At 63.9% G+C, this 21,869-nt stretch overlaps 2 protein-coding genes across 6 annotated transcripts; one reads left to right on the forward strand and one right to left on the reverse strand.

The window, feature by feature from the left end:
- Window positions 1-2,396: 2,396 nt before the first annotated feature.
- On the reverse strand, window positions 2,397-19,154 carry GREP1 (glycine rich extracellular protein 1). 4 transcript variants are annotated; one of them, XM_073346503.1, is made up of 17 exons: window positions 18,722-19,154; window positions 11,554-11,733; window positions 7,717-7,776; window positions 7,384-7,437; window positions 6,938-6,982; window positions 6,559-6,615; window positions 6,264-6,293; window positions 5,120-5,158; window positions 4,898-4,927; window positions 4,278-4,325; window positions 4,037-4,096; window positions 3,900-3,959; window positions 3,562-3,627; window positions 3,330-3,412; window positions 2,778-2,834; window positions 2,589-2,651; window positions 2,397-2,467 (listed from the first exon to the last, which is right to left on the reverse strand). In XM_073346503.1, exons 2-15 carry the CDS (start codon window positions 11,642-11,644, stop codon window positions 2,817-2,819), a joined length of 741 nt encoding a protein of 246 aa, XP_073202604.1. In that variant the 5' UTR covers window positions 11,645-11,733; window positions 18,722-19,154; the 3' UTR covers window positions 2,397-2,467; window positions 2,589-2,651; window positions 2,778-2,816. The 4 variants fall into 4 exon arrangements, with proteins under 4 accessions (XP_073202604.1, XP_073202606.1, XP_078709202.1 ...); XM_073346505.2 differs by lacking the exon at window positions 18,722-19,154 and adding an exon at window positions 17,274-17,634; XM_078853076.1 differs by lacking the exon at window positions 7,384-7,437 and having other exon boundaries at window positions 18,722-19,152.
- Window positions 18,272-20,780, forward strand: LOC140912296 (claudin-9). 2 transcript variants are annotated; one of them, XM_073346509.1, is made up of 2 exons: window positions 18,272-19,776; window positions 19,819-20,780. In XM_073346509.1, exon 1 carries the CDS (start codon window positions 18,922-18,924, stop codon window positions 19,570-19,572), a length of 651 nt encoding a protein of 216 aa, XP_073202610.1. In that variant the 5' UTR covers window positions 18,272-18,921; the 3' UTR covers window positions 19,573-19,776; window positions 19,819-20,780. The 2 variants fall into 2 exon arrangements, with proteins under 2 accessions (XP_073202610.1, XP_073202611.1); XM_073346510.1 differs by having other exon boundaries at window positions 18,272-19,735.
- The last annotated feature ends 1,089 nt before the right edge of the window (window positions 20,781-21,869 follow it).

Below are 21,869 nucleotides of genomic sequence, written 5' to 3' on the forward strand. Positions count from 1 at the left end.
ACGCGCTATCTCAGAGTCGCAGCCCCCCCGCCCCATGGCAGCCCCCTCTGCCGCCCAGCCCCCACTCCACAGCCTCCCCAGCCCCACCCCACAGGGGACAGCACCCCCCCGGAAACCCCAGCCCCCCTCAGGCGCAGCCCCCCCGCCCCATGGCAGCCCCCTCTGCCGCCCAGCCCCCACCCCACAGCCTCCCCAGCCCCACCCCACAGGGGACAGCACCCCCCCCCGGAAACCCCCAGCCCCCCTCAGGCGCAGCCCCCCCGCCCCATGGCAGCCCCCTCTGCCGCCCAGCCCCCACCCCACAGCCTCCCCAGCCCCACCCCACAGGGGACAGCACCCCCCCCCGGAAACCCCCAGCCCCCCTCAGGCGCAGCCCCCCCGCCCCATGGCAGCCCCCTCTGCCGCCCAGCCCCCACCCCACAGCCTCCCCAGCCCCACCCCACAGGGGACAACACCCCCCCAGAAACCCCCAGCCCCCCTGAGGGACAGCCCCCCCCCTGTGGCAGCCCCCTCTGCCACCAAACCCCCACCCCTCAGCCTCCCCAGCCCCAGCCACCCCCCACAGGGGACAACGCCCCCCCTGGAAACCCCCAGCCCTCCACAGGGACAGCCCCCCCCACCTCCAGGGATAGCAGTTCCCCTCCCCCGCCTCAAACAGCCCCCCCATGTACGGGGGCAGCCCCAATAACGACCCTCGCCCCCACCCTTGGGTGGTGGGGGGAGATCCAGAAGCTCCCCAGTGCATGACCCCAGGGTGTCCCATATCCAGTCCCCTCCCCCCGCCCCCCCACTGGGCAAGCCAGCAGCCTGGGGAGTGGGGAGACAAGCCGCATGAGTGGTTTGCATGTGGGGGGGCTGAAAACCAAGGCCCCACATTTCGTTCAGGGTGGAGGATCCCTCCCATGTGTTAAATACCCCAGAGAAAATACCCCTTGTCTGGGGTAGGTAGGACTAGCCATGGTTGCCTGGACAGGCCCCCCCCCCCCCCCCGTTGTTCCCCAGAGACTCAGCTTTAATTTTTTTTTCTTTTAAATGAAGACTCCAGCCGCTATGATGTCAAAGAAAAGCTTCAAAACGCGACTGGAGGAGAACCAACGTCTGCCTGAGTCTTCCGAGAGCCGGAGCCGATTGCTGGGAGAGGTGTGAACTGCCCCCAGGATACAGCATACAAAGATCTGGAGACTTCAGCTTTGTGGGGGACCTTTATTACAAACACTCCCACACCCCACTCTCCGGATACAAACGAGTATTCTCTGCCTATCCAGTGAAGGGGAGTTAACAATTCAGTCACCCCCCTCTGTGCATCCCATATTCCTGTACTGACCTATCCTTAAAATCCCTCTCACCTCACTGGCCAAGACCAAAGAGGCAGGGAAGTCAGGGGTAGGGTGACCAGATGTCTCGGTTTTATAGGGACAGTCCCGATAATTGGGGCTTTTTCTTATACAGGTGCCAATTACCCCCATCCCTGTCCTGATTTTTCACACTTGCTTTCTGGTGACACCTGACTAGGGTGACCAGATACGTCACAGCCTCACTTTTGAAAAACCAAGTTAAATTGACAGTCACCATTTGTTTTTCCTTTAAAAAGACAGATCTCTAGCCATTAAAAATAAAGTGGGGAAAAAAAAGAGAAAGAGATGATAATTTAGATCAGGAGAAATTCTTTGTTTTTTTTAGCACCAGAAGCGGCAGGCTCATGCCATCCTGTGGCCTGGAGTTCCTCAGGTGAAGGTCTGGCATTCAGCACTTCCCGGGAAGGCAGCGACCTGGAATAAAGAGAGTCATGGGGTCAGAGCTTCAAGAGAGCAGCACATCTCCAAGGGTGAGTGGAGGCTGGTGCATCTATAAGGGACAGCCACACACAGTGGTAGACGGCCATTCCCTCCCATAGCCCCTGCCTCCCACCTCCATTAGAAAACAGGGCATGGATTCTGCCTGGGACATATCATCATATATCTTACTTGCTGCATGACCCCCTTCCCCAAAATAACCCCCCTGAAGTTCACACTGCTGTGACTTTTGCAGCCACTTCCTTAGCCAAACTGCAGAGATTTGGCTCCTCTAGCCTATGCCCTCCCCCCAGAAAACCCCCTCCAAGATTCACACCTCTCCCCCATCTCCGAGATTCACACCCCACTGATACACATGCCTTCCCCAATTCTTACCTCTGTATCCATTCCCCAGAAAGCTGTTCAGGCCATACTTGGCCTCCTTGCCTCCTAAAAGGGGATGAGAGCAGATGAGAACCAGTCACAGGCCGTCCCGGTCTCTGCTACCCAAAGGAGAATCACTCTCTGAGGACAGCACTAGAGGGCATAGGACACACACGCAAGAGCAGTTTCGGTTGCATCACTAGACAATAGGTTACAATGTGAAATCTCGCCCCCACACACTCCTACCGTATGCTGCTGGGTTAGTCCATAGCCCCCGGGAGCTTGCCCTACTGTGTGTGGCCCGTATCCCCCTGCAACAGAGACAAGAGTTAGCATGGGGCACTGAGGGGAGTGGGGCAGGAGCGCTGGCTGTGGGGGGAGCTCCCGCTACTCCAGTCCCAGGAGCAGATGCTATGTGTGGGGGACTCTTACCAGCAGCCAGTCCGTTAGCCTGCAGGTCCCCTCCGTTCGCATAGCCCCGTCCGTTCCCGTTGCCTGCAGCGGTGGGAGGAGGAAATTAGCAAAGGGAAGGGGCTTTGAGCCCCTGGGAATGGGCACCCGTGTGTCCAGACGCGGGAGGAGAGCGGGGACCTCTCTGGGCAGCCCCTCTCCATTTCTTACCATCCAGGGCACTGAGCCCAGCCGGTTGTGCCCCATACATCAGCTGCCCTGCGCCACCTGGAGGAGGAAACACGGTGGTGGTGGGAGATCAGCAGGGGAGCGGGAGATCCCACCAAGGGCTGGGAAGGGGAGTGTGCTGGGACCCCAGGGAGCTTTTCCTGGGACGCTGGGATCCTGGCGGCCGGGTGGCCCTCATCCAGTGCGGGCAGGGACGGGAGTAGATATCACAATGGGGCTGCAGCACTCACACGGCTTCCTGTCTGCACCCTGCCCGGGGCGCTGCAGGCCATAGGGGAAATGCCTGGGGTCTCCTGTCGGAGCGGGGGGCAAGGTTATTTTAGGCAAAGCAAGGTTAGCGGGGGGCATCCCAGCCCCCTGCCCCACATCTCTGCGCAGGGTGCAGGGGGGCTAAGATATTGGGCGGCCTAGCACAGACCGCTGTGCCCCAAATAAACGCCTTGGGGGGTGACTGCCCCCTACAGTCCCCTCTGTAACAACCCTCTGGATAAATTCCACCACCCATATGAGCCCAGAGCCCCTACCCACACCTACCGTATTTCCCACCGCCATAGTCTCCCTCAGACCGGTGGGCATGGCCTGTTGGGGCTGCCCATTGTATGGGAGCTGGCCCGGGCCTGCAACATAGACAGGGTGTCAGGATGGGGGATAATTCCCCTTTGTGTCCCCCTTGAGCCAGCCAGTTCCCCACACTGGGGCTGGATTGGAGCAAAGGCACCGCGTCCCATTTCCTATCCCCCAGAGCCCTGCGGTCAGAAGGGCTCACCAAATTTAGCAGCTGAGAGATCTCTGCCAGGGCCAGCGAAACGCCCTAGGTATGCGGCCTGGGCACCTGGGGATGGGATAAAATAAGGCAGTTAGCTTGGCCAGTGCCCCTCACTCCCGACCCACAGCCCCTGCTAGCCCAGCCCTGTGGTCCCCCACCCACCAGCTCTGCCAGTGCCCCTCACTCCTGACCCGCAGCCCCTGCCAGCCCAGCCCTGGGCTCCCCTCCCAGCTCTGCCGGTGCCCCTCACTCCCGACCCGCAGCTCCCTGCCAGCCCAGCCCTACCCCCCAGCTCTGCCGGTGCCCCTCACTCCCATCCCTCTTGTCATTGCACACACCGTTGCCGTATCCTGACTGGAGTCCGGCCCCAGGGTGACTGTTCCCTCCTCCACCATAGCCTAGAAGAGAGATGGGAGATCAGACTCGCTCAGCCTAGGTGTGTGGGGGAATTAAGTATAATTTGGGGTCCCCTTACCATTCCCGTATCCAGGCTGTGCTCCATTGACTAGGTACCCACCACCTACTCCGGCATATCCTACGGAGCAAAGAAAATCCAGATCAGCCCACAAATTGGGGTGCATTGCACCAGCCCGGGCCTCTGCCAGCAGGGAGTGCTGTGGGGAGTGGGGCAGGACGCTGGCTGTGGGGGAGCTCTGCCCTATTCCAGCCCCGGCCTCTCCCTGCAGGGGACGCTGTGCTTAGCTTATGCCCCTTACCTTGTTGAGCTGTGGGGTAGCTGCCGGCTCTGGGTCCTGCCCCAAAACCTGCGGGGAGGAGAACCCAGAATGAGACCAACCCAGATCCTGAAGAATCTGGCTTCCACAGTGTGGGCTCTGGCCCTGGGGGGTGGGATCATCGGGGGGGGAATCAGGGATAGAGTAATGGTGGGGGATGGTTAGCAGGGGGTTGGCACCTGTGCAGGGAGGGCTTTCAACCCTTCAGGGCCCCCCCCCTGCAGCCCAATGAGCCCTTCTCCCCCCAGGGAGCTGGAAGGGACATGGCCAGCTGGGCTCTCCTCAAGGTGTCATTGGTGTGAGCTCTGGGATCTCCAGCGAGAAGGTGAAGAAAGGTGGTGGGGGATGGGGAAGAGGACACAGCATGGGGCGCACATAAAGAGGGATGGAGACATCGCAGGGGACACAGATGGGGGGTGCATGGGAGGGATTCCCTGCTTTGGGGGCTTTGCCACCCACCCCAAGGCCTGTTGGGGAGGAAAAGCAGAGGGGTCAGGGTGCGGGGGGTGTAGTGGAGGGCCAGGCACTGACCTTCCTGAGAAGGGGCAGTTGGAGGGGTAGAGTGGGTATGGGAATATAAGGGGCAGTGGGGTCTGACTCACCTCCCAGGGGCAGCGCAGCATGGAAGTACCCTGAAATAGACACACAGGGCACAGGGGGTGCTCTCAATCCTGACCCACAGCTGCCTGCTATCCCAGCCCTGCCCCCACAGCTCTGCTGGTGTCCCTCAATCCTGACCCACAGCCCCTGCTAGCCCAGCCCTGCCCCCACAGCTCTGCCGATGTCCCTCAATCCTGACCCACAGCCACTCTGTTTATACTCACCTGGCTTTTGTTTTGCACCCTGGGGATAACCACCTAATCCTGGAAAAAGGATAATGGGAATCTATGAGGATGCTGGGAGAGGAGTGGGGTCAAATGGTTAGAGCAGGAGAGGCTGGGAGCCAGGGCTCCTGGGTTCCATGCTTGGCTCTGGGAGGGGAGTGGGGGCTGGTGGGTTGGAGCAGGGGGGCTGGGAGCCCGGACTCCTGGGTTCTCTCCCATGCTTCCGGGACAGGAGTAGGTTCTAGTGGTTTAGCAGAGGGGTAGCACCATGGATACCCACTGCCCATTTTTGTGGCTGGCAGCTGGGCTGCGGACACGGATGTTGTACCCGCGCCCCGCTCTCCCGACCAGCCCTCAGGCTCCGAATCCAGCCCCACGCTCTCCATCCCGCAGCAGCAGCACGTGACCCTGTCCCACAGAGCATCCTGGGAGTTATAGTCCCCAGCTGGCTCGGCCCGAGGGGAGTGCACCATGCGCTATTTTGAACAAGGCGTGGTTGTACTTTAAACTCCCGAGTGGCGGGCGCTGTGAGCAGAGTACGTCCCGGTGGGTCTGTGCGCGGGCGTGGGGGTGTCCGAGCCACTCAGGAAGATGGCGCTGCACACCGTGCCCCGGAGGCAGCCCCCAGCCCGGAGTGGGCAGGAGGTGTGTGGGGCAGGGCAGGTGGGGGTATGTGGGAGGCAGAGGCTTGACTCAGCCCTGTCACTGCTGTGTGGTGCCCTGCGCAGCTGTTTGTGTCTGCGCAGGGCTCAGCAGTCCTGGATGTCAGGACTCCTGGTTCTATCCCTTGCCAAGCCCCAGCCCCGTGCCTCAGTTTCCCCTTCCATACTCGAGGCTCACTATGGACGTCCCCTCGCCAACAGCCAGATGGGGGCAGGCTGGGGGCGGACAAGATTCCCCCCATCTGCAGTGCCCTGGGATGTCTCTAGTCGTGAGATCGCACAAGGGAGCAGTCTCCCCCAGCTCTGCGGGGAAAGCCGTGACCCCTGCGTCCAGCCTGCACCAAATCGCCATGCTTTGGATTCTGATCAGCTGGTGGGAGAGAGTCGTGAGGTCTCCCCCACACCAGAACCCCCACCCTTTGTCACTCAGGTTTGGGACTCGGGGCGGTGAGGACTGCATGGGGAGATGGGGGCGCTCCTACCTGCACCATAACCAGCAGGGACCCCATAGCCTGTGCAGAAAGAAGGAGAGAGGGGTTAGAGCCAGATGTGTTTGTGGGAGAGTGCACAGCGCTGCCCACTACTGGAGGGGATCGGGACTCTGTGTGTGTGGCAGGTGCCCTATAGTGCTCCGAGCTAACAGGGATTCTCCTTTAGCGCCACACTCCCCAGAGAGGACTCCAGTATTTCTGTGGCTGGCGAGTCAGGGATTCACCCTGCCAAGGTGGGCAGAGAAAGGAGCCTTTGCCCTCAGTGGGGCAGCTGATCCCCACTCACCTGCTTTTCCTGGCTTCACCCGTACACCTGTTGCCACTCCAAAGCCGTTCGGAGCTCCTGCCGGGAACAGAGAGGAAAGGGATTAGCTGGGAGGCGCAGCGGACGAGATGGGCTCCATCTCTGCCGGGGGAACAGTCCTTCTCAGACAGAGCTGGCCAGGTCTCTGCCCTGGGCGGCACAGATCTGAGGTGTGGAGTCTCATGGCTGGAGGACACGTCTTCTGGAATCCCACCACCCAACTGTCCCTGCTCCCGGCCAGCACAGTTTGGGAAGGAGCTGAGACCAGACGTCACGAGCACCATGGGCAGCACCCAAACCACCCAGCAACTTCCACCCCTAGCCTCTCATTCCCCGCCCCAACCACACTCCCAGGGCTCACCTGGTCCCGGCTGCAGTCCTTGGGGTCCATAGCCGGTGTGTGGTCCTGGAAAGAAGGAGCAGACACTAGGATTGAAGAATGCAGCAAATGCACCATCACAGTTCGCTACAGGGAAGTTGGATCTAGTGGGTCAGAGCAGGCGGGGCTGGGAGCCAGGACTCCTGGGTTCTATCCATGACTCAGGGAGGGCATTGGGGGTTGGTGGGTTAAAGCAGGCGGGGCTGGGAGCCAGGACTCCTGGGATCTATCCATTGCTCAGGGAGGGGAGTGGTAGGTTAAAGCAGGCAGGGCTGGGAGCCAGGACTCCTGGGGTTTATCCACAGCTCTGGGAGGGGAGTGGGGACTAGTGGGTCAGAGCAGAGGTTGGCTGGGAGCCAGGACTCCTGGGTTCTATCCCAGCTCTGGGAGGGAAGTGGAGTCAGGGGTAGGGGCTGGTTGTCACCAACCTGCCTTGGCTCCAGCTGGTCCCAGCCCAGCTCCAGGGTGAAATCCCCCTACACCTGCAACCCATATAGCACATGGAGTGAGCCAGCCCCCTGAATCCCCCCAGCCTGCTCTCCTGCTGGGAGACCATCCCCCCTCCCCTGAGAATGCTGGGTCCAGCTCAGCCAGTCATCCAGCCAGGGACCCCTCCCTGGGCAGCCCTGCCTCCTTTCCTCCAGCCCCCCTCTGCATCCTTCGTCCAGCCTCGCACACACCCCTTCCCTCTCCCTGTCTCTCCAAGCCAGTCTGCCCACTCAGGAACAGCTCCCCCTGTTCCCGGCTGGGGTGCCACTTACCCCGGATCAGCGATGGGAGGTAGAGACGCCTTAGGGCTCCGTTTGCCTGCGGTTTCACTCCTGGGAGGGAGTACGGGGCGGGGGGGGGTCATAGGGGAGCTGTCAGAGATGGGGTATCTCCAGAGAAGCGCTGGGGGGGCAGGGTGATCAGGGGACACCAAGGGACTGGGGTTCCTGGGAGATATGAGAGGACTGTGGGCTGAGGGTCCCTGCAAGAATGGGCTGGAGAGTTGGTGTCCCTGGCAGAGGGGGGCACTGAGGATGGGGGTGCTTTGGGGCAGGGACCCATGAAAGGGGGGGTTGGGGGCAACTCCAAAGCAGTGGGTAGAACCCAGGAGTCCTGGCTCCCAGCCCCATGGGTGGGCGTGGACAAGGGTGGCTGGTGGCACTTGAACTGGGATTTTGTGAACCAATCCAGGACTCCTGGGTTCTCTCCTCAGCTCTGGGAGGGGAGTGGGGTCTAGTGGGTTAGAGCAGGGGGGGCTGGAAGCCAGGACTCCTGGGTTCTATCCCGGCTCTGGGAGGGGAATCAACCTAAACTACCCCTTAATTGAATCCCTTCTCAGTTTCTCTCCTCTCTGCCAGGAGTTAGGTCCCCCCCCACACACCCCCACAAACAGCAGAGCTGTCCCCTCTGCCCCCCAGCACCTGCAGCACCCCACAGGGGCAGTGCAATCATATGAGGCAGCCCTGGCCCCCACCACTATCCTGTCCCAGCCCAGCCCCGCAAACCCCAGTCCCAGCCCCCCTGCCCTGCTCACCCCCCTGCAGGCTGCCCCTGGCCAGGCACAGCAGCAAAAGCAGCCCAGCGTACAGGGTCCCCAGCCCCATGGCGATGTGAGCTCCCCCTCAAGCCGTGAGCCCCCTATATACCCATGGCCCCGCCCCCCCAGGGAACGGTTCTACCCCTGGCCCCGCCCCCAATGACCCACTTGCCAGGAGGGGGCAAGGGAGTGTGTGTGATAGACCCGCACACCAGTAGACACACTCTGTTGCTCGCAGTGATACACACACACAATCAGTGATACGCTCGCAATGAAACACACACTGATATTCACACATATACAGATGTTCACACTGTTACCCTGATAGAGACACACCTTGAAACACACCCTGATCCACACACACATATACACCCCCATAGGCACACATACTGCTCCCCCCCCACACCCTGTTCCACACACACTGATAGACACCCATCCAGACACACACATTGATACCCCCACACATACACTGATACATGCCGGAGACACACACTGATCCACAGAAACTCACACTTATCCACCCACACAGACACACACCCCAACACACACTGCTGCATACACCCCACATTGTGCACACGCCATACACCGATACACTAACCCACACTCATATCCCACAGGCAGGCACACAGTTGCAAACAGTCACACAACACAGCTATGTGCGCCCACGGAGCAGGGGTCAACCCCTCAAGCAGGAGGTGGCAGGGACACCCCCGCATAGACACACAAATCTTGTTCACTGCAGCTTGTCAAAACCAGGTGTATGATTATGTAATTGTGGGTCGGGAGCGAGGGGTACCAGCAGAGCTGGGGGGGACGCAAGGGTGGGCTATCAGGGGGCTGCGGATCGGGAGTGAGGGGCACCGGCAGAGCTGTGGGGAGCCCAGGGCTGGACTAGTAGGGGGCTGCGGGTCAGGAGTGAGGGGCACTGGCAGGGCTGGTGGGGGGTCAGGGCTGGGCTAGCAGGGGGCTGCGAGTCGGGGAGTGAGGGGCACCGGCAAAGCTGGCAGAGGAGCTCAGGGCTGGGCTAGCCTCAGCCTCTTGCTATACAGAATTTTTAAGGGCCTCCCATGCTGTGTGCTTCCTCCCAGCAGTGCCCTGGCAGCTGGCTGCCGTGCTGGAAGCTAACCCGGCACGCGCCCCGCTGAGTAAGCCATAAAGCCGCAGGGTAATTTGCTCTGTCTGTTGTCACTGTCCAAGGTAAACGCTGGGCCCCTGGCCCGGCTGGTAAAACACCGATCCCTGCGGTCGGCAAACAGCCCTCCAGCCAGCTCAGCAATGAGTCCGACCCAGCTGTGTCTGAGGAGTCTGGAGGCATGGGGGATCATGTGTCGGGGGGGGGAGGACTGACCCCCAGATCCTGCCCTATGGGGGGACCTCTGTTAGGATGGAAGTCAGAGATGGGAAATGGAAGGGGCAGGGAGAGAATTGGTGTGTATGTGAGCTGCACTGCCCCCTGCTGAAGGGACTATGTATAGTATGGCGCCCCCTAGCACCAGACTGAGATATGGGGCCGGGACTCCTGGGGGTACCCCCTAGCACCAGGCTGGGATATGGGGTAGGGACCCCTGGCGGCACGGTGCCTGCTGTGTAGATCTTTGGGGCTCTCACCCTGCCCCGGCACATTTCGGTTGCATGATCCATTCCCTACCTCTGTGGGGTGGGGGATTGGGGGTGGGTCAGATGCAGGGAGGACAAATGCTGGCACTGTCAGGGAATGTCACATGGGGCAGGGGAAGGCGGGACTGAGAAAGCAGTGGCTTCCTCCCTGGGCAAGGGGACGAATGCCCCACTCCCCCAGGCCCAGCTGTCCCCCACTCTCCCCACCCGGCACGGCAGAGCCCAGGGGCGCTGTCCTGCCATCAGCATGCAAAGGCTGGAAACTGACTCTGGAGCACTTCCCTGACCCCGGGAGCTGGGGATGAGGGGAAGAGACTGAGACTGAGGGACCCAGGAGTCCTGGCTCCCAGCCCCACTGCTCTAACCCACTAGACCACAGCAGTCCCCTCCCAGAGCTGGGGAGAGAACCCAGGAGTCCTGACTCCCAGGTCTGCCCCCACCCTCTTATCACACTGCTCTCTTTTTCCTTCCTTCTCCTGACACATTCCTCCTGTCTGCCCCCTGACCCCCTTCTTCCTATTCCCCAACTGAACCCCTGCCCCAGACATCACAGCCCCCTGCCAAATTCTCCCCACCGAGCCACTATTTGCCTTTCCCATCAGCCTCTCCGGCTATCTGTGAGGGGGGAGCCCAAAGGGGGGTGACCCCAAGTGACCCCCTGCCCCATAACTCACAGGCCTTCCTTTTAAACACTGCCCTGTAGTATTTTACACTGTGAGGATACGGGGAGTGGCAGCTGGAGAGAACCCAGGAGTCCTGGCTCCCAGCCCTTCCTGGACTAGCCCACCAGACCCCATTCCCCTCCCTGAGAACCCAGGAGTCCTGATCTATCCCGTTCCCACATCCCTTCTGTCTGGAAGGACGGATTGGGCCCTCGGATTCCCGGATCGGGCCCATCCGGGATTCAGGAACCTTCGCAGGGGGGCCCAGTATGCTGAAGGGAGAGGAAATGTCCCTTGGCTGGCGGCTCCACCACCGCGCCCTGTCTGGCAACAGAGTCCTGGCCGCCCCTCGTCCTGCCTGTCTGGCTGTCCTGCCAAGGGCTGGGCTCCCCCCAAGCTCTGCCGGTTCCCCTCACTCCCGAACCGCAGCCCCTGCTAGCCCAGCCCTGCCCCCCCAGCTCTGCCAGTGCCCCTCACGCCCGACCCACAGCCCCCCAACGGGTTAAGATCTCCCGGCTGATTTCGGCCCCTCCGCAGCTCTGAGCCCAGCCTTGTGATATTGACTTTGGGTGGTTCTTGGCTTGGTGCAGTAAATTTCCCCATCTCCTGGCTCCATGACTGGCCCTTGGGGGACAAAGCCGCCCAGCCGTTTGCTTGAGGGTGGCGGGGGGACAAGTCAGAGGAGGAATCGGGGCTGGAAGCGTGACGGGAACATCTCCAAGCCCCTTTGTTCTCCTGCCAGGGGCCTTGGCTGACTCTGGGATGGGAAGAAAAGGAGAGACGGAAGGGCTCACCGAGGTCCAGGCTAGACTGCAGGAAGGGTTTGGGTGTTGTTGCAGCTGTGGGGGGCGCTGTTCTGCCGCCAGGGTGTGGGTCCTGCCTCATGGCGCTGCTGGCGGGCTAGCAACCTGGGCTGGCTTATCCACTCCTGGCCTGCTCCTGGGTCTAATCCCAGCATCAGCTAATCCTAATCCCTGCGGAGATACACGGAGAGGGGTAGATGGAAACATTGAGGGGTGCAAAGGGGGGGGGGCGAGAGAGAGACAGCCACAGCCGCTTGCGCTATCCCACCGGCTCCCACTTCCCTCCCAGAGCTGGGCTAGAACCCAGGAGTCCTGGCTCCCAGCCCCCCCTGCTCTAACCCACCAGCTCCCACTTCCCTCCCAGAGCTGGGGACAGAACCCAGGAGTCCTGGCTCCCAGCCCCCCCTGCTCTAACCCACCAGCTCCCACTTCCCTCCCAGAGCTGGGGACAGAACCCAGGAGTCCTGGCTCCCAGCCCCTCCTGCTCTAACCCACCAGCTCCCACTTCCCTCCCAGAGCTGGGGACAGAACCCAGGAGTCCTGGCTCCCAGCCCCCCCTGCTCTAACCCACCAGCTCCCACTTCCCTCCCAGAGCTGGGGACAGAACCCAGGAGTCCTGGCTCCCAGCCCCCCCTGCTCTAACCCACCAGCTCCCACTTCCCTCCCGCTGTTGGCTGCTAGATGTATGCCCCTCCCCCTGCATCTCCCCGGGACTCTCCCCAGGCCAGGCACGATAACTGCCCCTTCGGGGTCCAGGATCCACAGCCGAATTTCCACTGCAGGGGGGAAAAGGGAGAGGGGGCCGGCTCTGCTGTCCCTGGCTTTGCGGATCCCAAGGACAATTTATCACCTCCCAAGGCTTTATCCCCAGCTGGGGGTAGGGGAGAGGAGGGCGGTTGAGAATGTAAGATCCAGTGTTGTGGGGGACCCATGTGCCTGCCCCCCCAGCCCCGTTCACACCAATGGGCCCAGTATCCTCCCTCCCTTTATTACTTGGACGTCAGGGTACAGGAGAGTTTGGATCCTTCTTTTCTGTTCCCCCTGAATCTTGGATGATCTTGTAGCAGGTAGTTCCACTGGCTCCCCACACAGAAACCCCCCTCCTTTGCTCCATGTCACAGCGTGTCTGCCCCACACAAGCGGTGAAAGGGTTCACGTGGGCCGGAGCGGCCAAACATGACATGGGTGGCTCTTGCAGGGTGGGCCAGGGGTAGTTAAAGAGGAGTCCCAGGCGGGGGGGGGGCAGGGGAAAAAGGGGATGCCAGTCCCTTATTCAGTGCGGGTAGAGGGGGCAGGCCTGGGCGAGCAGGGGCTGCGAGTTGGGAGTGTGGGGCACCGGGAGAGCTGGGGATCGGGGGAGCCCAGGGCTGGGCTAGCAGGGGGCTGCGGGTAGGGTCATTGAATCCCCTGCATACAGGGCTCCCTCCTCACTGGCCGCCCCTCCCTGCTCCCGAGTCAGGCGGCATTGGGGCGTCCCGTGTATTTCTGTGTCCCAGCGACCTGTGCTGTGAGGGGGGTGGGGTTGGATGATGGACATGTGTGTTTGGGGGGGGAACTCTGCTCCCTGCTGTGTGTCATGGGCCCTGCACTGCTAACAGCCGAGGAGACTCCCTCAGGCACACGGAGCCTGTCCCCCACCCCTCCTATCGGCCCAACCAGTCTGCGCACTGCACGGGAATGGCCAGGAGAGGGCGCCAGACACCAAAGGAACAGAACGCAGCCCTGCCGGGCCCCCCACTCCCGACCCGCAGCCCCCCGCTAGCCCAGCCCTGCCCCCTAACCCTGCCGGGCCCCCCACTCCCGACCCGCAGCCCCCCGCTAGCCCAGCCCTGCCCCCCAGCCCTGCCGGGCCCCCCACTCCCGACCCGCAGCCCCCCGCTAGCCCAGCCCTGACCCCCAACCCTGCCGGGCCCCTCACTCCCGACCCGCAGCCCCCCGCTAGCCCAGCCCTGCCCCCCAACCCTGCCGGGCCCCTCACTCCCGACCCGCAGCCCCCCGCTAGCCCAGCCCTGACCCCCAACCCTGCCGGGCCCCTCACTCCCGACCCGCAGCCCCCCGCTAGCCCAGCCCTGCCCCCCAGCCCTGCCGGGCCCCTCACTCCCGACCCGCAGCCCCCCGCTAGCCCAGCCCTGACCCCCAACCCTGCCGGGCCCCTCACTCCCGACCCGCAGCCCCCCGCTAGCCCAGCCCTGACCCCCAGCCCTGCCAGGCCCCTCACTCCCGACCCGCAGCCCCCCGCTAACCCAGCCCTGCCCCCAGCCCTGCCGGGCCCCCCACTCCCGACCCGCAGCCCCCCCGCTAGCCCAGCCCTGCCCCCTAACCCTGCCTGTGCCCCTCACTCCTGACCCGCAGCCCCCCCGCTAGCCCAGCCCTGCCCCCCCAGCCCTGCCGGGCCCCTCACTCCCGACCCGCAGCCCCCCCGCTAGCCCAGCCCTGCCCCCCCAGCCCTGCCGGGCCCCTCTCTCCCGACCCGCAGCCCCCCGCTAGGCCAGCCCTGCCCCCCAGCCCTGCCGGGCCCCTCACTCCCGACCCGCAGCCCCCTCGCTAGCCCAGCCGTGCCCCCCCAGCTCTGCCGGGCCCCTCACACCTGACCCGCAGCTCCCCCGCTACCCCAGCCCTGCCCCCCCAGCTCTGCCGGGCCCCTCACTCCCGACCTGCATCCCCCTGCCAGGCCAGTCCTGGGCCCCCAGCTCTGCCGGTGCCCCTCACACCTGACCCGCAGCCCCCCCGCTAGCCCAGCCCTGCCCCCCCAGCTCTGCCGGGCCCCTCACTCCCAACCTGCAGCCCCCCACTAGCCCAGCCCTACCCCCCCAGCCCTGCCGGTGCCCCTCACTCCTGACCTGCATCCCCCTGCCAGGCCAGTCCTGGGCCCCCAGCTCTGCCGGTGCCCCTCACACCTGACCCGCAGCCCCCCCGCTAGCCCAGCCCTGCCCCCCCAGCTCTGCCGGGCCCCTCACTCCCAACCTGCAGCCCCCCACTAGCCCAGCCCTACCCCCCCAGCCCTGCCGGTGCCCCTCACTCCTGACCTGCATCCCCCTGCCAGGCCAGTCCTGGGCCCCCAGCTCTTCCGGTGCCCCTCACTCCTGACCTATAGCCCCTGCTAGCCCAGCCCTGCCCCCTAAGCTCTGCCGGTGCCCCTCACTCACGACCCGCAGCCCCCCGCTAGCCCAGCCCTGCCCCCCACCCCTGCTGGTGCCCCTCACTCCTGACCCGCAGCCCCCCCGCTAGCCCAGCTCTGGCCCCCCAGCTCTGCCGGTGCCCCTGACTCCCAACTCGCAGCCCCCCCGCTAGCCCAGCCCTGCCCCCCAACCCTGCCGGTGCCCCTCACTCCCGACCCGCAGCCCCCGCTAGCCCAGTCCTGCCCCCCAACCCTGCCGGTGCCCCTCACTCCCGACCCGCAGCCCCCCCGCTAGCCCAGCCCTGCGCCCTAACCCTGCCGGGCCCCTCACTCCCGACCCGCAGCCCCCCCGCTAGCCCAGCCCTGCCCCCTAACCCTGCCTGTGCCCCTCACTTCTGACCCGCAGCCCCCCCGCTAGCCCAGCCCTGCCCCCCCAGCCCTGCCGGGCCCCTCACTCCTGACCCGCAGCCCCCCCGCTAGCCCAGCCCTGCCCCCCCAGCCCTGCCGGGCCCCTCTCTCCCGACCCGCAGCCCCCCGCTAGGCCAGCCCTGCCCCCCAACCCTGCCGGGCCCATCACTCCCGACCCGCAGCCCCCTCGCTAGCCCAGCCGTGCCCCCCCAGCTCTGCCGGGCCCCTCACACCTGACCCGCAGCTCCCCCGCTACCCCAGCCCTGCCCCCCCAGCTCTGCCGGGCCCCTCACTCCCGACCTGCATCCCCCTGCCAGGCCAGTCCTGGGCCCCCAGCTCTGCCGGTGCCCCTCACACCTGACCCGCAGCCCCCCCGCTAGCCCAGCCCTGCCCCCCCAGCTCTGCCGGGCCCCTCACTCCCAACCTGCAGCCCCCCACTAGCCCAGCCCTACCCCCCCAGCCCTGCCGGTGCCCCTCACTCCTGACCTGCATCCCCCTGCCAGGCCAGCCCTGGGCCCCCAGCTCTTCCGGTGCCCCTCACTCCTGACCTATAGCCCCTGCTAGCCCAGCCCTGCCCCCTAAGCTCTGCCGGTGCCCCTCACTCACGACCCGCAGCCCCCCGCTAGCCCAGCCCTGCCCCCCACCCCTGCTGGTGCCCCTCACTCCTGACCCGCAGCCCCCCCGCTAGCCCAGCTCTGGCCCCCCAGCTCTGCCGGTGCCCCTGACTCCCAACTCGCAGCCCCCCCGCTAGCCCAGCCCTGCCCCCCAACCCTGCCGGTGCCCCTCACTCCCGACCCGCAGCCCCCCCGCTAGCCCAGCCCTGCCCCCGCAGCTCTGCCAGTGCCCCTCACTCCCGACCCACAGCCCCCCCCGCTAGCCCAGCCCTGCCCCCCAGCTCTGCCGGTACCCCTCACTCCTGACCCGCAGCCCCCCCCCGCTAGCCCAGCCCTGCCCCCCAGCTCTGCCGGTACCCCTCACTCCCGACCTGCAGCCCCCCGCTAGCCCAGCCCTGTCCCCCCAGCCCTGCCCGTGCCCCTCACTCCTGACCTGCATCCCCCTGCCAGGCCAGCCCTGGGCCCCCAGCTCTTCCGGTGCCCCTCACTCCTGACCTATAGCCCCTGCTAGCCCAGCCCTGCCCCCTAAGCTCTGCCGGTGCCCCTCACTCACGACCCGCAGCCCCCCGCTAGCCCAGCCCTGCCCCCCACCCCTGCTGGTGCCCCTCACTCCTGACCCGCAGCCCCCCCGCTAGCCCAGCTCTGGCCCCCCAGCTCTGCCGGTGCCCCTGACTCCCAACTCGCAGCCCCCCCGCTAGCCCAGCCCTGCCCCCCAACCCTGCCGGTGCCCCTCACTCCCGACCCGCAGCCCCCCCGCTAGCCCAGCCCTGCCCCCGCAGCTCTGCCAGTGCCCCTCACTCCCGACCCACAGCCCCCCCCGCTAGCCCAGCCCTGCCCCCCAGCTCTGCCGGTACCCCTCACTCCTGACCCGCAGCCCCCCCCCGCTAGCCCAGCCCTGCCCCCCAGCTCTGCCGGTACCCCTCACTCCCGACCTGCAGCCCCCCGCTAGCCCAGCCCTGTCCCCCCAGCCCTGCCCGTGCCCCTCACTCCCGACCCACATCCCCCTGCCAGGCCAGCCCTGGGCCCCCAGCTCTGCCGGTGCCCCTCACTCCCGACCTATAGCTAGCCCCTGCTAGCCCAGCCCTGCCCCCCCAGCTCTGCCGGTGCCCCTCACTCCCGACCTCTAGCCCCTGCTAGCCCAGCTCTGGCCCCCGCCCCGCCGGTGCCCCCACTCCCGACTTCCAGCGCCTGTCCTCAGAGGTTTGGGCCTATTAACGGGTGGCTCCTGCCGCCCTGCCCCCCAGGTAGATGGGAGGCCTCAGGATTCCTGCATAACTTTGGAGATATGCACAATGCCAGCGACCCACAGAGATGGGCTAGCAGGGGGCTGCAGGTCGGGAGTGAGGGGCACCGGCAGAGCTGGGGGGCAGGGCTGGGCTAGCGGGGGGGCTGTGGGTCAAGATTGAGGGGCACTGGCAGAGCTGGGGGGTCCCAGGGCACCGATAGCAGGGGGCTGTGGGCCGGCAGTGAGGGGCAGCAGCACGCTGTGGGTCGGGCCTTGGGCTGGGATAGCTGAGGGCCCCATTGGATGCCGTTCCCCCTAGTGGCCACCTGGTGGCAGTGCTGCGTACCTGCGGGTGTGCTGGGGGAGGCGGTGGGATACCTGATACCAGGTGAGAGCCCGGAGCTCCAGATTGGGCTCAGTGACTGCTCTGTTCCCAGGTGCCCCCCACCCCCGTCTCCCAGCCAACTGTTCCCCTGGCAACGGGCTCCTATCTCCCCGCTGGATCGGCCTGGGCCATGGTCACACATAGCAACGACCTAGAAAAGCAGCCACTGGTGGTGGTTTCCCTTCCCCCCCATGCCTGGGTTTGGCGGTTTCAAGTTACCCCCTGAGCCAGCCAGTCCTGGGGGCTGGATTGGAGCCAGCACCCCCTGGAGGGGAGAGGTCCTGTGTCCCATTCCTTGCCCCCCTGAGCCAGCCAGTCCCTGCCTTGGGGCTGGATGGGAGCCAGCGCCCCCCAGAGGGGAGAGGTCCCATGTCCCATTCCCCACCCCCCAGAGCCAGCCAGTCCGTGTCCCCCTGGCCCCCTGTCTGGAGTCTGTTTGCTCGGTGGTTAATTTCTTATCCGCAGGTCTGAGCCGTGTGTGCTCAGCTCCCCCCTTATCAGCCCAGGGACCTGACCGGTTGCTAAAGGGACACAGGAATCCCGTTAGCCGGCCTTCCCCCTGACCCCAGGGCCCCAGCGTGGGGCTAGGGGGCGCGGGGTGCTGCAGGGAGTGTCACCGGTCCCCAGCTGCCCTGCCACACAGGCAGCCAGCCCCCCCGCAGCAGCCTTCGGAAGGGGGAGCCTGCTGCAGCCAGGCGTGTGTTTATTATAATCTGTTTTCCCATGGCCTGGAGGAACAAGACGCTGGTGATTCGCCCCCTCCAGAGCCCACCTCCTCCCCCTCCAGCCTGGGGGCGGGCGGTGCCCAGGCACAAGCTAACAACATGATTGTTCATTCACCAGGGCCCTGGTCGCCATAGAGAGCCCAGTGCCCTCCCACGCCTCCCCCGTCCCGCCCACTCACCTGTGGAGGCCTCATATACCCACCCCCACCCCGCCTCCCCCAGCGAGAGGTGCTGACGGCTGGGAGAGCGAGCCCTGGTGAAAAAGAAGAGGCTTGGCCTCTCCGGGGTGGAAGTGCTTTGGAGAGAGACACCTGGACCTGCCTCCCCAGCCATTCTCATCAGGATCCTTCTCCCGGACGTGTCTCCCCAGACGCTTCCATCAGAATCTGTCCCCTGGATGCGTCTGCCCGGCTGGTTCCTTTAGGATCCGTCTCTCACACGCATCTCCCTGGCTGGTTCCATCGAGAGCCGTCTCCCGGACGCGTCTCCCCGGTGGTTCCATCGGGATCCGCCTCTCAGACACCTCTCTCTAGTTCCACCAGGATCCCTCTCCCAGACGCGTCTCCCTGGCTGGTTCCTTTAGGGTCCGTCTCTCACACACGTCTCCCTGGCTGGTTCCATCGGGATCCGTCTCCCAGAGCCATATCCGTCAGAGGGGACTATCTGGATCTCACATTCACGCACCTCGCATAGGGATCCTGTCCCCAGCTGATCCCACAAAGAACTGTCTTCTGGCCTTCTCTCTCCACTACGACCTTCCTTGCCCTGGTGTCTCCAGCCGATCCCCACACAGAATTATTTCCTGGGTTTCTCTCTGCTCAGACGCCCTCGCGTCCCCACTAAGATCCCTGCTTCGCTCCCCTTGGCTTCCTCCTCCTCCAGCAATGGCTTCTGCAGGGCTGGAGATCTTGGGCATGGGGCTATGCATCTTCGGCTGGCTGGGCTCCATCATCTCCTGCGCCCTGCCCACGTGGAAGGTGACGGCCTTCATCGGCAACAACATCGTGACGGCGCAGACCATCTGGGAGGGGCTGTGGATGAACTGCATCGTGCAGAGCACGGGCCAGATGCAGTGCAAGGTCTACGACTCCATGTTGGCGCTGCCCCAGGACCTGCAGGCCGCCCGCGCCCTCACGATCATCTCGGTGCTGCTGGCCCTGCTGGCCCTGCTGGCGAGCGTCGTGGGCGCCAAGTGCACCAACTGCGTGGAGGACGAGGGCGCCAAGGCGCGGCTCATGATCGTCTCCGGCGCCGTCTTCGTGGTCTCCGGCATCCTCTGCCTCATCCCCGTGTGCTGGTCGGCCAACACCATCATCCGGGACTTCTACAACCCGCTGGTGTCCGAAGCCCTGAAGCGGGAGCTGGGGGCAGCGCTCTATGTGGGGTGGGCCGCTGCGGCCCTGCTGGTTCTCGGGGGGGCTCTGCTTTGCTGCTCCTGCCCGCCCCGCTCCGAGAGATACCCACCCCGGGTCGGGTACATGGCGGCTGCGAGGTCCGGGGTGGGCAGCGGGGTGGACAAGAGGGACTATGTGTGAGGGGAGCAGAGGAGGGGATGGATGGATGGATGAGCACGTGGGTGAACAGATGAACGAATGGATGGATGAATGTGTGAAGAGTGAGAGAACGAGCGAATGAACAAGAGAGTGAATGGATGAAGGTGTGAAGAGGTGAAGTGAATGAGGGAGTGAATGGATGAAGGTGTGAAGAGATGAAGTGAATGAGGGAGTGAATGGATGAAGGTGTGAAGAGGAATGGATGAATGAGGGAGTGAATGGATGAAGGTGTGAAGAGGTGAATGGATGAATGAGGGAATGAGCTAGTGGCTGATGGAATGAATAAACAAGTGAAGGAGGGAGAGAATGAATGTGGGAGGAGATGAATGAGGGAACGAAGAAATGGACAAGTGGGTGGATGAACAAGGACTGATGGATAAGGAGTAGAGGAAAAAACGAGTGAACAAAAGCACTGCTGAAGGGACAGATGAGGGTGCGAACAAATGAACGAGCGGGCAAATGAGTGAAGGGAGGAGCAACGAAGCGAGCGAATGGATGCGGGAAGGAGTGAGTGGATGAGACAATGGATGGAAAAATGAAAAAGTGAGGAAGGAAGGAGGGAACGAATTAAATAAAAGACGGGGTGGGGGCAGAGAGCAGACACGTGGGGGACCAAACAGAAGGAAGGTTGAAACCACAGAGGAAAGGCGCGAACGGCTCCGCCAGTGAAGGAATGAACAAAGGGCTAATGGACCAAGGAGGGACGGGAAAGACACTGTGCCAAGGAAGGAAGGAATAAGCGGCCGATCCCCAGCGAATGAACAGATGGGGGCGTTGGGAGAGATTGAGGGGGCTCAGCCAGGGAGCCCTGACCCCATGGAGTCCGGCTGGACCTCACCCTGGCTTTGTTTGCTCGAAGGTTAATAATTGTCCCAGCTCCCTGGACTGAGACCTGCTAAACCACCCCCTGAACACGGGGACCACCTGGAACCCCCAGCCTAAGGGGCCCCTCTATCCAAATCCAGGGGCTCCAAGATTTTGGAGGTCTCACCCCTCACTGGGGATAGATCCAGGGCTTATTCAGTCATCACTGAGTGGGATTTGAGGGGTTCACAGGGAGTGGGTCTTATGATCCCTGGGTGTGGTTCTTTGAGGACGCTGAACCCCCATTTCCTGACCTCTCTAGGGAGGGGGCTCGGCCCATGTTTCTGAGGATGTTATGGGGATAAAAGAACCAGCCTAGGACACTCCGCCCACGCCTCCTGCTTCTCATTTTGGGGTGTGGGGGGGAGGCTGAGTTGCGGTATGAATGGGGAAGGAAAAGGTGGGGACACAGCTGATGGGAGGAAATAGATTGGGTGCATGGTTTATGAAGGTAGGGTAAATTGCGGGAGGGAGGGAGGCTTATAGGAAAGAGAATGGGGGTGTGGTTTATGAGGGGGTAAATTGGGGCAAGCATAGTGGGGGTGTGGCTTGTGGGAGGAGAATGCTAGCAACCAGGGCCCCCCCAGAGAGAGGGAAGTGCTCAGGTATGTGGGAGGGGGGCAGGGTATGGCTTTAGGGGTTGAATGGTGGGTGCTGTATGTCCCTCCTCTCCCCAATCTTTGTCCATCCCCCTTCCCATCATGAGATTGGGGGGTTGCCAGCCCATCTCCCCCTCCTGCACTAGCAGGGGAATGAAAAGCCTTCCCAGAATTCCCCTCAGCTTCACCCAACCCCACCTGGCTGGACATGGGGCCTTTCCCCTCCAGGGGGCTCTGCCCCACCCCAGGGCAGGGGACTAGCTGGCTCAGGGGATGGGACAAGGGGCCTTTCCCCTTGCGGGGGCGCTGGCTCTGACCAGCCCTTTGGCAAGGGACAGGACATGTGACCTTGCCCCTCTGGGGGGCGCTGGCTTTGACCAGCCCTGGGGCAGGGGACTAGCTGGCTCCAGCAATGGGACTCAGGGCCTTGCCCCTGTGGGGGGCACAGGCTGTGACTAGCCCTGGGGCAGGGGACTAGCTGGCTCCAGCGATGGGACTCAGGGCCTTGCCCCTGTGGGGGGCCACTGGCTCTGCCCCACCCCACCCCGGGCCGGCATTTTGGCGCTGCTGTTTCCCTGGATCCCAGCCCGCCCGGCCTCTCCCCCCCAGCTGGATGGGTACCAGCACATTCCTGTGCCAGCTGAACCTTCCCTGGAGCTGGGGGCGGCTAGCACCAGGAGAGACATCTCCCATCCTCTCCCCCGCACAGGTCGGGGGCGATGCTGGGGGTGGGGGGGTTCGTTCAGCAGGGAGGGAGAGGGGTCAGCACAGCCTGAAAGCCAGGCACACAGACCCCCCCCCCAACTCTAGGCCTGT

The sequence above is a fragment of the Lepidochelys kempii genome, chromosome 6 (assembly GCF_965140285.1).
Source record: "Lepidochelys kempii isolate rLepKem1 chromosome 6, rLepKem1.hap1, whole genome shotgun sequence".
NCBI classification, from domain to species: Eukaryota; Metazoa; Chordata; order Testudines; family Cheloniidae; genus Lepidochelys; species Lepidochelys kempii.